This window comes from Nelumbo nucifera, chromosome 3 (genome assembly GCF_055504915.1).
Source record: "Nelumbo nucifera cultivar China Antique chromosome 3, China Antique-T2T, whole genome shotgun sequence".
Taxonomy (NCBI): domain Eukaryota; kingdom Viridiplantae; phylum Streptophyta; class Magnoliopsida; order Proteales; family Nelumbonaceae; genus Nelumbo; species Nelumbo nucifera.
Window position 1 is genome coordinate 69,963,027 of NC_142651.1, and position 16,755 is coordinate 69,979,781.

Consider the following 16,755-nt stretch of genomic DNA (forward strand, 5'->3'; position numbering starts at 1 on the left):
GAGGGTGGTGGTAGGAAAATATGGAGTTGTGAGGTTTGGGTGGGGAATCAAGGGAGGTAAGAAGTTCCTATGGGGTAAGTGTGTGGAAGGGAATAATGAGTTTTAACGAAGAGTTCAGAGGTTTAGTGAAGTTTAAAGTGGGGGAAGGAATTAAGGTAAGGTTTTGGGAAATGAGTGATTTGGGGTGGGAAAATTGTGTGAGGTGTGTTCTAGACTTTACAAGTTGACAGATCATCAAGTATCTATCGAGCAGTGCCATGAGTGGAGAGGGATCGAGTGATTTGGAACCCAAAGTTCAGAAGACCTTTGTTGGATCAAGAAGTGGAAGAATGCATTCTGCTATTGGAGAAGTTAGAAGAGACAAACATCCCTAGAGGTATAGCAGATGGCTTATGGTGAAAAGAGTGCAGAGAAGGAAGGTTCTCAGTAAAATCCTTCTACAAGATCTTACTGAGAGATGGCAGGAATTCAGATCAGGTAAAAGGAGTGTGGGATAACCCAGTACCCCCAAGGCTGGAAGCCTTTTCTTGGCTGGTGGCACACGACAGTATTTTAACCTATGATCACTTGAAATCCAGAGGCTTGCAGTTAGCAAATTACTGTTTTATGTGTAATCAAGTGGAAGAGACAGTCGTCCATTTATTCTTCTCTTGCAGTATGGCAAACTTCATGTGGAAGTTTTTCTCCTTTCTGTTTGGAGTGAATGTCTTTTCACCCTTTGGTTCCAGCTGAGTTATTTTCTAATTGGCCGAAAATCAGAGGAAGCAAAAAAGCGAAAATTCTTTGGAGCTGTATTCCTTTTGCTGTATGTTGCTTCATCTGGAAAGAGAGAAATAGAAGGATCTTTGAAGACAAGGCAAAGAATGCCAAATACTTGTTAGCAGGGGTGTGCAACTCAATTGCGGCCTGGGTTTTCAGTCTTCCAGAGTTTGACCAAGTGAACAAGTCAGATCTGATAGAGAATTTCTGGTGTGCTCTAGAGTTGAACCCCTGTAATTTTTATGTCTTTTACAGGTGTAATTTTGTTCAGTAGTTGGTTTGTCAACTAGACAACCATTTTTCTGAGATGTACTGCTTTTTTTTTTCAGTTCTAATGAAATTTCCTTTTATCCTTCAAAAAAAAAAAAAGAAATTGGAACATAAAACAAAGCCTAGGGTTTTTCTACCCAGATTAATAACTTTCATAATGTGACTGTACAAGTACAATGACAAAAAATCCCTCTTAAATAATTACCATTGTAAGCCCATTGGCTTTCTACAATTACCTCAATGATGTTGTTTTGTTGCTTGATGGAACCTTGTTGGTTTTGCAGATTTGAATACCCACAACCCACATTCCAGAAGTTGATGAAAGAGCATTGCATGGAGCCATTTTTCGTTTTCCAGGTTTGTCTTTGTTAGAAAGTTATTCCCTTCTCAGATCTGTAGTTTTATGCTGCATTTCTTCTTTCATTGGTTCTTTTTCTTTTTCTTCTTCTTTTAATTTGTGAAATGGTGGTTTAAACTTTAGGTTTTCTGTGTTGGTCTCTGGTGCTTGGATGAGTATTGGTACTATAGTCTCTTCACCCTTGTCATGCTATTTGTGTTTGAGTCAACGATGGCTAAAAGTCGGTTGAAAACACTAACTGAGCTTAGACGTGTAAGAGTGGACAGCCAGACACTAATGGTACATCGTTGTGGGAGGTATATTATTGAAATTGCAAATAAGTCTGTTTCCTTTTCAATCAAGTATGCAACAATTTTGTGCTGAAGGTTTTTATTTTCAGGTGGATGGAAATCCCTGGGACGGATCTTCTTCCTGGGGATGTTGTCTCCATTGGCCGGTCCTCTGGTCCAAATGGAGAAGATAAGTCTGTTCCAGCAGACATGCTTATATTGGCCGGAAGTGCAATTGCTAATGAAGCTATTCTCACAGGCGAGTCTACTCCTCAGTGGAAGGTGGTTCTCTTATCTATTTACTCTGATATTTCTTGCGTATTATTTTTCACTACTTGTTTCAAGTTAGGATTAGGGTGTAAGGTCTTTGTTTTTTATTGCTATGGAGGGTGATCATCTCTTTCTTCTTACTTTGATCGTTTTGCATGGTAGTTGTTATCAACTGTTACTTGCTCAGAGGTCCATGATGAATTTAAATAACTACCAATAGACCCTAAAATGGGCTAAGACTTGTAATCAGTGTCTTGAAACCCTGCTTAGCCTGGTTGTTGGACTTTTTGACCCTAAAGTGGTTCTCTTTTTCTATTTACTCTAGTTGGAGTAGGTGCCAATAGAGTGGGGAAAGTCCTAGAGATGTTGCAAATCATAGAATGCTGGTGGAGTACATTAGGGTATTTGAGTTTCTATCCGGGTTTAATTCTGAGTACTTATTCACCAACATATCTTGACCGGATTCAAGTGGTATGAGATGTTACAGGTTCTCATTAGTGATCATCCTGCCCTTTTTCAGCTAAAGCTAAATTAAAACTTGTAGGTAAGGGTCAAAGCATTGAAATCCAAGAGGCTGTTTCCTCAGGCGCAAGTGGCCCTTGTGCTTTTTTTGTGCCCTGTGCTTTTAAAACACTATTGATAGCCGAGGAAACAAACAAGCCTTGTACGTCTGGGAAAGAGTACACCTACAACCGAAAAAGAAACAAACCAATTACAAATAGAAAGAACAAGGGGTAGGAGATTAATAAGTCGCACCAGGTCTCACCATTAGCCATACAAAGAACGTACCAGTTAGGGGACAAACACCAAGAGGTTCTTTTCATTTCAAGTAATCACATGTATTAATCTTCCCAACAAAAACTTCCCTACAAAAATCCCCTATTCTTGGCGGAAATGACTTTCCCCACACTTCTTTTTATAGGAAAAGGCAACCCAAGATTTTTAGAGGGTCCAAGAAAACCCCTTGTAAGGAGGTGGAGCAAATCCAAAACAATGTTCATTTCTAAATCTCTAAGACCCCACCTAGAATCCAAATCCTAGTCAAACCCTAAGACTGAATTAGAAGGAACTAAGAGAGATACATGCTCATCCTTAAAACATGAAATAGAAAACAAGGAGGGAAATTGGACTTTTAATGGTAACTCACCCACTCAAATTTGTTCCCAAAACATAACAAGGCCCCTTGAGCACAAATTGTACGTTGTACCTGATGAAAGGTGAGAAGAGAGGTAGGATGGCATGTATTGACCTCCAAGCAGAAGCATTTGTAGCCCGAGCTAGCACTCCAGCATTCCAGTATTCCAGCCCTCAGCGAACAACCCATGAATGCTAAGGATTGCTTTTGCTCACAACCACTTCCCTAGGAGAGCCAAATTTCTCTTCTGAAGATTCTCTAAGCCTAAACCACCACCACCACCACTTCTACTCTTGCAGACTATTTTCTAACTAACCCTATGATCCTTCTTCTCCTCCCTAGGTTCCCACAAGAAATCTTTTATAAATTTTTTCTAACCTTTTGCTTACACCCATTGGGACTTTGAAAACATATAGGAAGTACAGAGGCAGATTTTCCATAGTTGACATGATCAAAGTGACTCTCTCTCCCAAAAATAATTTTTCTTCCAAGTGACTAATCTCTTAGTGAATCTGTCACTGACATGGTTCCAAAAGCTATTGTTTCTAGGGTTGTCTCTGTTAGTTACTGCCTAACTCAGGGACTCTTTCGAGGGAGCCTGCCTCTTGAATGAGAGAGAGAGAGAAAGAGAGATTGTATTTCCAAATCGATAAATCCCCTCCTAGCTTCCTTTCCTTATTTATATACTGCTATTACAATTCTGTTATACCCGCTCTCCACTTGTTCAGTTTGTTAGTTTGTTCTAGTGGTTGGCTGTTAGTTACATTCTTTAAAGGCTGGCGTGGCCTTTTCTTGTACACTTGTATTCCCTTTATTTGTGTCTCAACAGTCCCTCCTCCCTTGAAAGCAACCTTGCCCTCAAGGTCAAGATGTGGAAATCTATTCTGTAAATCCAAGTAAGGTTCCCAAGTTGCATCCTCAATTGGGAGACCTGACCATATCACCAATGCCTCTGGTTCGATGTGATTCCCTTTGTGTATCCACCTGAAATCTGTTCCTTAGGTTCTTGGAAGATCATTGAGAACTTCTGAAGTAGCTACTGTAGTTGTGTGCGACCTTCTTCGGATCTGCTTCCTTGGGCTAGAATGGGGCCGTTTCTATGGGAGTCTATCTGCATTAATATGATGTGGGCTGGGTCAGCTGCCTATTTCCTTAGGGAGGTGAGACTAATGGGTCCTGGACCCTTGGACAATTGCCCTTGAATATGCACCTGTGAGCTGCTCACTTGAAAATCCATGGTGAGGCGGGCCCAATCACATATCACTGGCCCTAGTTGCCTTAACCATTGGACTCCGAGAACTACATCTGCTCCACTGATTTCCAAGGGGTGCAGATCTACCTCGAACTCATGTCCTTGTATCTTCATCTTTAATTCTGTGCACGTACTGTCGCACACCAGGTTGCTCCCATTAGCTACGTGCACCTAAAAGTCTGTACATGGTTGGATCGGAATCCCTAGTTGTCTGACCAATGTTTGGGTAATGAAATTGAGAGTGCTTCCACTGTCTATCAGAACCGACACATGGCGCCCTTGTACCAATTCGGTTACTCTCATAGTTTGAGAAGAAGCAAGACCGGTCAAGGCTTGCAGGGCTACTTCCGGGTATTCCTTCGTCCATTGCCCCCATTCTTGGTTGTCCATTGGCTCTTCAATGTCTGTTGATTGCTTGACATATTCGGTTTCAGGTTGAAGGAAGAAAACTTAAGGGATCTTGCAGCGATGGCCTGGCCCGAATTTGTCTCCACATGCATAACAAAGGCCCTTTTCCCGTCGAGCTTGCATCTTAGCCCAGGTTAACCTCTTGGCTGAGCCGGGGCCTGAACCAGAGTTGGCGTCCTTGCCTGTGATTCCTACTCCTGATCTGGGCTCCGGTTTAAGCAAGGATGCGAAGCTTTCTTTGATTTCTTTGACGTTAGCCGATATTCTTTGCATTTCTCCTTCCATGTTGTCGACTCTGTTCTGCATTGCGGATGACCTTGTGCTTGGCATCTTGGCTCTGATACCAAATTGTTAGGTACTGCCTAACTTAGGGACTCTTTCGAGGGAGCATGCCTCCTGAATGAGAGAGAGAGAGAGAGGGATTGTATTCCCAAATCGATAAATCCCCTCCTAGCTTCCTTTCCTTATTTATATACTGCTGTTACAATTCTGTTATTACCTGCCTCTCCACTTGTCCAGTTTGTTAGTTAGTTTGTTCTAGTGGTTGGCTGTTAGTTACATTCTTTAAAGGCTGGCGTGGCCTTTTCTTGTACACTTGTATTCCCTTTATTTGTGTCTCAACAGTCTCCCAAGGGAAGCTCTAAATAATTCATTGGCCATTGAGAGACTTCATAGCCCAATATAGAAGCACAATCCTGTAGTTCCCTTTCATTCATATTCACCCCACCCCATAGCTTTTGTTAAAATTGTTTTTCAAATTTGATGCCCTCTCAAAGAGTTACAACTTCAAATTTCTTACCCATCTCAGATCATCTGTTTCACAAAACAAAATGGTGTCATTTGAAAACTCAAGTGTGTGATTGAGACCCTGTCCCTACCAACTCCCAGCCTCTTACCAAATGTCTTGAATCAGCTCTATAAATTAGCTTTCCAAGCACCTCTACAACAAGGGCAAACATGAAAGGGGAGAGGGCATCACCTTGTCTGATTCCTCAAGGGCAAGAAAGTGATCAACTACTATTCCATTCATCAAAATTGAATAGCGGCAAGTCTTGAGGCAACCCTTAATCCATGTACACCACTTTTTTCCAAACCCAAAATTCCTCAACACCTCCAACATAAAGGACCAATCCACCAAGTCATATGTCTTTTCCAGATTAAGGTTGCACACTTCACCCTTTTTTCCATTTCATTTCAAATCCTCAGCATTTTCATTGGCAATAAGAATCTGATCAATGATTTTCCTATTCCCTACAAATTCCCCTTGGTTAGGAGAGATTATAGAAGGAACTATTCTGATCCTCCTAGAAAGCACCTTAGCAATTATCTTAAAGAGACTATTCATTAAATTGATGGGTCTAAACTCACGGGGATGATTTGCATCTGGCTTCTTAGGGATTAGATCAATGTAGGTGGAGTTTCAGCCCATAGTTGATCACTCCTCCCCGAAAAAAACATTGAAGACCTTTTGAAAATCAACCTTCAATATTTCCCAGTAATCCTATTGGAAGGCCATTGTGAACCCATCTGGCCCTAGTGCTTTTTCTCTATCCAAAGAAAATGTTGCTCCCTTTATTTCATTCAAATCAAATCTCCTTCCTACTCAGAAAACCTTGTCCCCACCAACCTATAAAATCTTAGCCTCTCATTCAGGGGCCTTCTAGTGATAGAATTAAAATGTTGAACAAAGGCCTTGGCTATTTCATTATGTTGTGTAATTTTTTCCTTGTTCACCTTTAGCTTGGAGATAAAATTTCTTGACCTCTTTCCCCTTGCCACCGCATGAAAGAATTGTGTGTTCCTATCTCATTTACCCACAAGTGTCTTGCCTTTTGTCTCAAACTAATTTCTTCTTTACAAAGAGTATCCTCCAACTGCTTCCTTAGTGACCACCTCTCAGCCATATCATTTTCCTCAAAATTGCCCTCACCTTCCTTGGTATCCAAAGCCTCAATTTGGTTCATCAACCCTTGCTTTCTTTCTTCTAATCTACCAAACTGATGAATATTCCAATCTTTTATTTTGATTTTTAGCTCCTTCAGTTTTCGATGAAATTTCATACCCTCCCAGTTAACTCCTAGATTACTCATTGTCCACTACTCAACTTTCTCTACAAATCCCGGGTGACACAACCACATATTTTTGAATCTAAATGGAGCCGGGCCTCTTCCTCATAGCTCTTCTCTGCAAATTAATATTGGCCAAAGATGTCTAATTCATTGATAAGGAAAAGGTTTTGCTATTTGATTCATGTCTGGGATGCAAAACATAATTTTTTTTGGTTTGTTTCTTCAGGTTTCAGTTGCAGGTAGAGGAATTGATGAGGAATTATCCATTAAGAGGGATAAAGGCCATGTTTTGTTTGGTGGAACAAAGATATTGCAGCATACTCCAGATAAGGTATACCATGTTTATTATTGTTTTTGTTATAATTGCTATCACTATGACCACCATCATCACTACCATGTGAATTTGGTTATCTGAATTACAAATGCTTACCTATCTGTATCTCCACTGCTATCAGTCTTTTCATTTGAAAACACCTAATGGTGGATGCTTGGCTGTTGTCTTACGAACTGGGTTTGAAACAAGTCAAGGAAAACTGATGAGGACGATTTTATTTTCCACTGAGAGGGTAAAAGAGAATTGGCCACTGGTGCATTTATTGATGATTTCCCATGGTTGCTTTCCTATTCTTTTTTTGATCTTCTATGTATTTCAGGTTACTGCCAACAGCTGGGAAAGTGGGTTGTTCATTTTATTCTTGGTTGTGTTTGCTATCATTGCTGCTGGTTATGTACTTAAGAAGGTAATAATGGAATTCACTTAGTTTGTGATGTTTTTAATGCCCATGTAGTGGGCCTTTAATTTTTGTTTTCTGTTGAGATATTGCATTCTTTACTTATGTTTTTTATTTACTTGTTATTGGTGTGTTTCTTATGATGGTTGGCTAGGTGTATGTATCCTTGTCATTTCATGTATTGTTGAGATTGGGCTCCACGCCCATCTATATTATTCTTTCTCTCTTGTTTGTCTTTTCTTACACTGTAATCTATCTCTATATGCTCTGTTATCCATGCCCTTATTCATTACACAAAGACAAGTTGATGCTACAGCATGGAGTTTCTATTGTTCATTGAAGTGAAACTTATGTAGTTCTATGATCAGCAGACTACATGAGTTTTGAAAGGTCTGATTTATGAAACTTGAATCATCTAGTTTTTGAAGATTTATGTAGATTAGTTATGGGTGTTTTGATGCCTAGGAGTAGTCTCTATGAAGTAAAAATCAAATTGTCAAATGAAGTAAGGAGCTCTTTTCTCCGTCTCTTTTACGTATTTTACTTATTTGAAATCAATTTTGAAGCAAGACCAATTTGGCTCTCTTTTCTATGCCTTTTTTAATATATTTTTAAATCTTTTGAATGAAAAACTATTCTTTGAAATATGTCTTGTCCTGTCTTTTTCTTTATTTTTTTTTAATCTTTTTATGAAAAGACATAAAGAAGACCCTCAGGCTTAGGCCCTGAGCCTCATGTCTCTCCCCTCTGCTCAACCACCATTGACCCTCGTTATTCTTTCATCTACCACGGTAACCCCCAGAAGCGCAGAGCCTGAGAGCCATCAAGGAATCAACAGGCCAACTGGCCAAGGAAGAAAGACATTTTTTTTGACGCTACTCTCTTCCAATTGCGGTGGGCCAGTGACTGCAGTGAGGACCTTTGCACACTTGGTTCTTCCTCTCCGGTGAGTCTTCAGCAATCTGTCTTTTCTTGACTTGAACCTTCGGTATTCAGATTTCTCTCCTGAAGCCTCCTATTGTTCAATGTTTCATCTTCCATGGACACTGAGAATGTTCAGTTTGTAACTTGTTAATAATATTATATGTACATAAATAAAGTAAACCAAAAAACTGAAGAAACTGGACTGATCATCTCGTTAACCGATCAACTGGCTCATTGATTGATTCAGTTTGGTTTCAAATATTGGCCCATGGTAACTGAACCGTGAGCACCCCTAAATACAATTGTTAGGGCCGGATAGATCATTCTCATTCTGCAGCCCATTCTTCCAGTTTTATATTCTTTTCTTATTCTCTTTCAGAGCATTAAAAAGGGACCTTTCTTGTCCAATTCTTTTCTTTCTTTCTCTCATCACCTATTTTGCTTCTCTCTCTCTCTCTCTTCACTTTGCCGATTTCTCCTTCCTAAACCTATCTATCGTACCTTAAGGATTTACACCTAGGGTTTTATCCTTTGGGTGTAGGACCTGTTAAAAAGGGAGGACCTCAGCAGCTGTCTATGCCCTACTAGACTTCAGTTGCAGTGAGTACCATTTGCCCACTAAGGAGATCTGATCTCGATCAGATCTAGAAGCAAGAGAACATACATGAACTCTAGAAAAAACCCTAGTTTGTGGGTTTATTGCTGCCAGTTGAAGATAACAACTCTTGAGAGAGTATTTTCTGGAGGTTGGAAGCAGTTAGTGAAGGTTACAGCCTCAGTTTCCAGATTACAGCATTATACATCCCTTGTTATTTCAATTGGTTGAGTAATTCTTGTGATTAGGAAGTGGAGATATCTTCGGTTTCATGAGAGGGTGTCTTCTTAATACAAAAAATCTATTGGGAATGCCATCAATTTGGAGAATCCTAACATACACAACCTACAAATTATGAGTGTGAAGCTTGATGAGTACAACTTTATAGAGTGGTCCATTTCAGCTAAGTTACTTATTATAGTCTGAGGTTCTGGTGTTACATAACTGGAAAAAAAATTAAGGAGCGCATAGAAGAAGATGCTGAATATGGGGTATATATATTCTTGATTTAATGGAGGAGAACATGATGTTGGGTGCAAAGCCAATAGGGACCCTATGTGAAGCCGAAGGCAAATAAATGGGAGCCTTTAAGTGATCCAGGTAGATATCATAGGTTGGTGGGTAAGCTGAATTAGCAAATTATCACAAGGCCCAATTTATCATTTAATGTGAGAATTTTGAGTCAGTTCATGCAGAGTCCTAAAATTGACCATTAGCTAGGACCCAGGATTAGGGTGCTGCGCTACTTAAAGGGCTCCTGGACATGTCTGCCACAACATTTTGTTGTGGTGTGTGTGAACATTAAGATTGGTGAATTATCCCATGATTGCCAAAATAAGCTTGAAACCCTTGAAAATATTCAAGGGATTATCAGGTCTGAAATTCTTAAATAAATATGCCAAACTAATTTGTAATTTCAGCATAAATGATTGAAAAATAGAAAAGAACTTAGAACAATCTTTCATTAAATAAATCCAAGTTATCCTTGAATAATTATCAGTAGAGTTTACAAAGTACTTATATTCATTACAAGATGTGACACAACATAGTCCCCAAACATCTGAATAAACAAGACCAGAAGGACTACTAACTCTATTATTGACTATAGGAATAAAATAAACTCTATGATATTTGCTTAATTGACACAACTCATAATCCAATTGAGTAAGTGAACGCAATGACGGGACTGGATACTTCAACACTGTAAGAGACTGATAACCCAAATGGCAAAGCCACTGGTGAGGTGTATGAGGAATGTAAAGCCTTCCTGAAACCACCAACATGTAGGTAGTATAATCCCTCCTGTCTCATGCCCTCCACCAATCATCCTCCTGGTCTTAAGATCTTGAGAGACACAATAAGGATAGAATGAGACAAAGCAGTTATGGATTTAGTGAGTTTATTTGCAGACATGATGCTAAAAGGAGCTTTATATACATACAAAATTGAAGGCAAATTAAGATTGGAACCAAGAGAAACATCGTTAGTATTGATATCAAGGAGGTGGTGCCATTGGATAGGGTAACGGTCTGGAAATGTGAAGGGGAAGACAAAGATGTAAAGACTTCCCAGTCATGTGATCTGAAGTCCAAAATATATGACTCAGGTATTGGTTTTAGAACTAGGAGCTAGACAAGCTATACTTGCTTTTGCAAGAGTAGCTGTGTTACTGGAAGTAGACAATTAATGTAGTTCATCATACTCTTCTTGAGTAATTGACATCGGCTTTTTACCTCCTATAGTGTCCATTTGTTTATTGGTTGGAAAATAATGCATGGTTAGCCCATCTTGGGGGTCCATGCAAATCAAAGCAAAAATTAACCATATATCCTTCAAGTCCACAGTAAGTGCACATATATGGGACCCCACATCCAGTGCCACCTCTACCATGAAGTCTTCCAACATCTCTACCACCACTATCACAGTCACAATGACCCACACCAGCTATCTGTATACCACAACGTCCACCTTTGGTCCCACAACCACCATCGACCATCCGTCACATTTCCACTTCTTCCCTGCCCTCTCCTTTACTTGCTCCTTGGCTAGAAACTCTCCTAACACTAGAAAACACCTCTGAGAGGTTAGGAATATCACTACTCTCTAGAATTTGAGCTCTAACTGGCTCATACTCGTATTGCCACCCAGGTAAAAATTTGGCAACATCCCAATGCTCCTGGTATTGCTGCTGGACTTTCAAGTCTATAGATAAAGGCTATATGTGTTCACTCCTTTCTCAAATTTTGGAGTGTACAGAAATACTCCTCAACAGTTTTATCACCTTGGAGATAAAAGTTTTTTTTACAACTTAAAAATCCTTGATATGTTTTTCTGTCCAAAATATAACCTCTTAGCATGATCTATTATATCCTTGGTTGTATCTAGGAACATAAAGTTCACACTAATTCTTTGTTTCATGCTGTTCCATAACTAGGTCATAATTTGGGCTTTTTTTTTTTGCTTCCGCTCAATATATCTTGCAGAGATTGTTTCAGGCTTCTTTTCCCTAATATACTTGGTGTAAGACTGTGTGATTAGGCATCACATTGATAGCTTTGTGATGGGACAATTGTGCCGTAACATGAACACAACCTATTGCAGTTCATAGGTTAGGATGTGATGAGAACCACTGGTTGCATCATACTACTGGGGTAGCCTTTTGATAAAGCAGTGTTCCACTACGCCCATTGCATATACGTAAATTGACACTTAACTCCATCGCGTCTCAGTGTCTCACTGTGTTCTCCTTAAGGACCTAGGAAGGGCTGTAGCAACTCAGATCCTGATGCAACCCATGAGATAGCAAGCTCATTTGTGAGATCACCAATTGCCTTATCGTAGCCTTGCTCGCTCTCTGAATCACAAATACTGTGAGATCAGAAGTTCAATCGTGAGATACTCAAACTAACTTTGCGATCTCACAACTTTTTGAAACCCAACCAGAGCTTGGCTGCACCATGCCCTCAATGTACGTCAGGAAAGGGTGGGGGCCTAAGTACTGATGTAACTGCATAAACACATGGCAAGACCACAACTAATCCAAGTGGCGCAAATCGAACAACTTTGTCACAGACCCAAAAGGAAACTATCCAGAAAAAGAAACCTCTAAGGAAATCTACATAGGGGTTCCTCGAGTGGATTCACAACATGTACATACTCCTAGCCTGTGTGAGCTTCCTTTCTTGATTGAGAGATTCTCTCAGATCTCAGATTCTAGATCTGAAATCCCTTCAGCAACCTCTCTTTTATTGTGTCATCTCCGTCCCATCGGAATTCCAGCACTGGGAAACTACAGTGGCCTGATCCCTCGCCAGAGGGTGTGTAGGCCTCTGGGGGTATCAAAAACCCACCACAAGATACTCACCACAAATGGACAAAGATATACATGTGTATTTCGTTTCAGTCAGAATCTTCTCACAACCTTGCTGCAGTATTATATGCAAAGAAGAATGGGAAAAACAAAGAGAATCGAAGCTGATCCAATGTCACCGACAATGTTCTGATACCATTTAAGTAACCAAGGAAACAAAGAGTGGTGATGGGGAGAAAAACCTAATCTTCCTCACCAGCCTATCAAGTGTATATTATGTAAATATTATACAATGACAGAAGTGCCCTCTGATGGGATGAGAGATCCATCGTATGGACGCCCAAATCTTGCGGAATAAGGTGGGCGAATTTCAAAAATTTCTCTCCCTTCAACTGGGAATCGCATTCCCTATTTTAGAAAAATCATATTTTTCAAGGATTAATCTTGAACTATAAATCGAACCAGATCTGAACAAAAGCAGTTGGAGAGGATTATACCTGATGCGGAGAAAAAATATCTCCCAACGAAGGTGTTCACGCCCAAGGAAGGATCCAAAGACCGTTCCCACTGAAGATGGCGCAGTGTAGGATGGAGCAGAATCAGCAGTGTTCTCTCCAAGAACCTAATCCTTCGCAAGAAGTAGCAGGATGGCACGTGAGCACAACTTCCTATCAGTCCCTTCACAAGGAACTGATGTCAAGATCGAATCTTGATTTCTCCCATTGAACTGGAGATCGAACTGGCAGGTGAGGCGGCAACAGGAAGGAGGCGGCAAGAAAGAGTTTCGCAAGGTTGCTTAATTCTTCCTTCTGTGATTTCAGCTCTGAAAAGGATGTGAATATGTGTCTTCTAAAGGCTGCCGCCCCCTCCTTCTTTTGTAACCTTAAAGGGATCAACTCCCAATCCCATTAGGAGTTGCTGATCCAAATCATATTTGGATCAGACATCCCTTTAAGTAATAAGTGTAAACCCTTATCTTATCTGCAGATTGGATCAGCCTTCTCCTAATCTCATTAGGAGGTTTCCAGATCTGAATCACATTCAGATCTGGACTCTCTAAGTGGATAGGGTTAAGATCCTATCCTATCTGCCTATCTAATCCCAGAATTCGCCCCTTATTTAACTGATCAAATCAGCCCAGTTCGAAATGGGCTTTAGGCCCATTAAGGTTATGTGCTTACTTAGCCTTCCTAACTGCTGCCCAGTTGGGCTTCCTTGTATGGCGTGGGACCCAAACATTGATCTACACATCAGCCACATGGGTTTGGCCCAGCCTTTGTTACAAGGCCTGGCCGAATACACTGTTATAGACAGTGCACCCCCTGAAACCCATCGCATGGGCTCTATGGGCTCAACACTTACCCTAAATGGTTCCTGGGCCAAGCCACCTTGTTACACCCAGGGACTGTGGGCAGAAGCAAGATTAGCCCATCAGGTATTACCCTTAATGGTCTTACACTTAACCTCTCAGCCCATAATGATCAAACACTGCCCGACAAGAGAGGACCTCTCCCTAGGCTTCAAGGAACAGTGTTGCACTCTCTTCTTATATGGATCCCGGGATTAAAACCTTTTGCAAACATTTTGGAAACCATAATATATATACTTTTACATCTCATATAAAATATATTTTGCAAAACAAATCTCAACGATTGAAATCGGCTGCCGGCAGTCTTGGTTTCCATCAAAGAGAGTGCATCCCCGATCATTACCTTTGTCCGACAAAGGGGCTGATCCTGTCACTATGAACACCCACTCAGATGAATTCTCAGACTGTCCCAACATACCTAGGTTTTGACCCCCGCTAAGGATCTCGCTAATTGGTACATCAAAGACAACCCAATCCGACACCTAGTGCAGTATCATAATCGAGTCTAGGGGTCGGGTGTAACTTTCTAGTTTTGCCCATTAATCTCCAAGGTCCATGGCAATACTGGAAATCTGGTCCGGTTCAAAGATTCAATTAATCCTACATTGCATGTGCCTTGGGTCTCACCCTGGTGGCTGAGACAGGCCACCCCAACCGACTTGGTGGCACATCAGTGTCAGCCTTATCAGGATAGGTCTCCCCAGACCGACCCACTGGCTGTGAACATTCTAAACTAACACGAGTCTCATTAAGTGTCCAGTTTAAAGGTATTACACAGAAACACACCAAAGGAGCATGAATCAAATATGTACTTTATTCATTTACAATAAACTCATAATGTACATCATTCTGATTGAAGCTAAGGGCATACAAAAACTGTCTAACACCCTCCTGAGGTTAAAAAATATAAAATGTGAATAATACCTTGCTGCCTATATAATTAACAGTACCAACACTTCTAACAAGGTTGATTGACACTTTCTTTAGTAACACATGATCTTTGGAGGAAGTTTGACTTCCATTTGTTACAACTAATATGGAGTCAGGGGTCATAAAGTTTAAGTTGGATAATAGTTTAGCCGTTTAGGTAAGTAAACTGCATATGATATGTATCTATGCTCAGCTTGAGGGTGAGATACTTGTATTCTGTTTGTGTTTATTTATTTGATATTGATGTTTTGTCTTTTTAGTTGTTATTATTTATATGTCTGACAAGGTGTGTGGTTGCCTTATACATGTATGTACGTATGCTATTCTTCTCCCATTTCTTTTCTTTTACTCTCCACTTTCTCTCTGCTATTCTATCTCTAGAAGTTGCACAAAATAAGTCCTTTTTTCTTTTGTCTTCTTATTTTCTTTTTTCCTTGTACCCACTTTTTCTTATCTATATAACATGGATATATATGATGCAGGGATTAGAAGATCCAACGAGGAGCAAATACAAGCTTTTCTTGAGTTGTTCTCTGATTATTACTTCAGTGATCCCCCCAGAGCTGCCAATGGAGCTATCAATAGCTGTTAATACATCCCTAATTGCATTAGCACGACGTGGGATATTCTGCACAGAACCATTTCGAATTCCCTTTGCTGGGAAGGTTGGTAGTTTTAACTTAAAATTTTTCTTCTTATTTTGTAATAACTTCTGCACATAGTCTCAAATTGCTTATTCAATATTATTGTTGTTCCACAATTAAGATGCAACATAGCTAGCGGTGGCAATTGGGTGGGTTGGGTTGGGTTGGGTTGGGTTTGGTTTGGGCTAAAGCTTCAACCAACCCATCTAACCCGGCAACCCATTACTGACCTAGCTATATAAAATTAAATGGGTTGGGTTCAACCCAAACCCGCTTTGACCCAATCCAACCCGCCCAAACCCATTAAACTTATATTTATGTACTTAAAACAAAGAACTTACTCCCACTTGACAAATAAGTTGATCATAGCTTGGTGGTAATAGTAGTTGTTATTTGCACAAGTGGTGAAGGTTCAAGTCACATTACATGCATGTTATTTTTACACAAGCGGCGAAGCCATTTGACTATGTTTGGGTTTTGTGTTTGACCAAACCACTTATGTTCAAACTAGTTAGACCAACTTGAACTATCTAACTGGATTGTTTTCGAGCTAATCACATCAAGTGGTTGAACCGTTTGGATTCATATTAGTCTGGTCGGACCAAACTAGATCTGTTCAGTCAATGGTAGATTGACTTGGACCAGCCCATTATCAGGTTTGTGCATGGGTTTGGGACCAAATCGATTGGCCCGAAACGGGTCAATGGAAGTAAATCGGACCCGTCCGGATTCGGGTTGGGTTGTATAGATATGAGTTGGACCAGACAGTTCAACCTGTGTCAAAGCAAGTAGGGCAGATTTTGGGCTTAATTGGACCAGGGTCCGGACTGAACCATCTCGTCTTGCCTTGCTTTGGATTTGGGTTGATCCGAACAGGCCTACCCCTGGGTTGGGCTCGGACTGGGCTGACTGACCCAAACAAACCGAACCGAGGTGATCAGGTCTGTTCATATTTAGACCAAGTTGAGCTGGTCCGAACTCGGGTCAAGATTTGGATTTATGTCGATTTGGGTGAAGTGTGTTGATTCGAGACAAAACTAATTTTTTTTTTTGTTTATGTCAATTTAGACAAAACTAATAGAAAATTAATGCATTAATTATAAGTTATTTCATTCAAATGAAGAGAATTAAAAAAAAGGCTAAGGAATTAATACTTGTATCTTTAGTGGTTAACTTAATGGCTATCCACAACCCAACCCGATCCAACCCATTTAAATTTACCCAATGGGTGATCAACCCATTTCCAACCTGCCAAGTAAATGGGCGGGTTGGGTGAAAAATTGCCACCTCTAAACATAGCCAATAAATTGTACTAGTATGACATCTCAAGAATCACCTATCTTTTTTTTGATCAATACAACAATCATCTATTTTTTTTTTTTAATTTTCTAAATCTTCTTTATAGGTCATCTGATTTACTGCTCAAGTCTGACTTGTTTTCTGCTTTTAGATGGATATAGAA

The 16,755-nt window shown here is 40.2% G+C and overlaps 1 protein-coding gene across 2 annotated transcripts in view; it reads left to right on the forward strand.

The window, feature by feature from the left end:
* Window positions 1–16,755, forward strand: part of PDR2 (phosphate deficiency response 2) — a 74,376-nt gene that overhangs the window by 8,705 nt on the left and 48,916 nt on the right. For both annotated transcript variants that reach the window (XM_010247394.3, XM_010247395.3), the window contains exons 5-11: window positions 1,314–1,386; window positions 1,511–1,683; window positions 1,767–1,938; window positions 7,017–7,121; window positions 7,246–7,356; window positions 7,444–7,530; window positions 15,132–15,314. In XM_010247394.3, coding sequence (XP_010245696.1) covers window positions 1,314–1,386; window positions 1,511–1,683; window positions 1,767–1,938; window positions 7,017–7,121; window positions 7,246–7,356; window positions 7,444–7,530; window positions 15,132–15,314 — 904 coding nt within the window. The remainder of the gene's footprint in view (window positions 1–1,313; window positions 1,387–1,510; window positions 1,684–1,766; window positions 1,939–7,016; window positions 7,122–7,245; window positions 7,357–7,443; window positions 7,531–15,131; window positions 15,315–16,755) is intronic.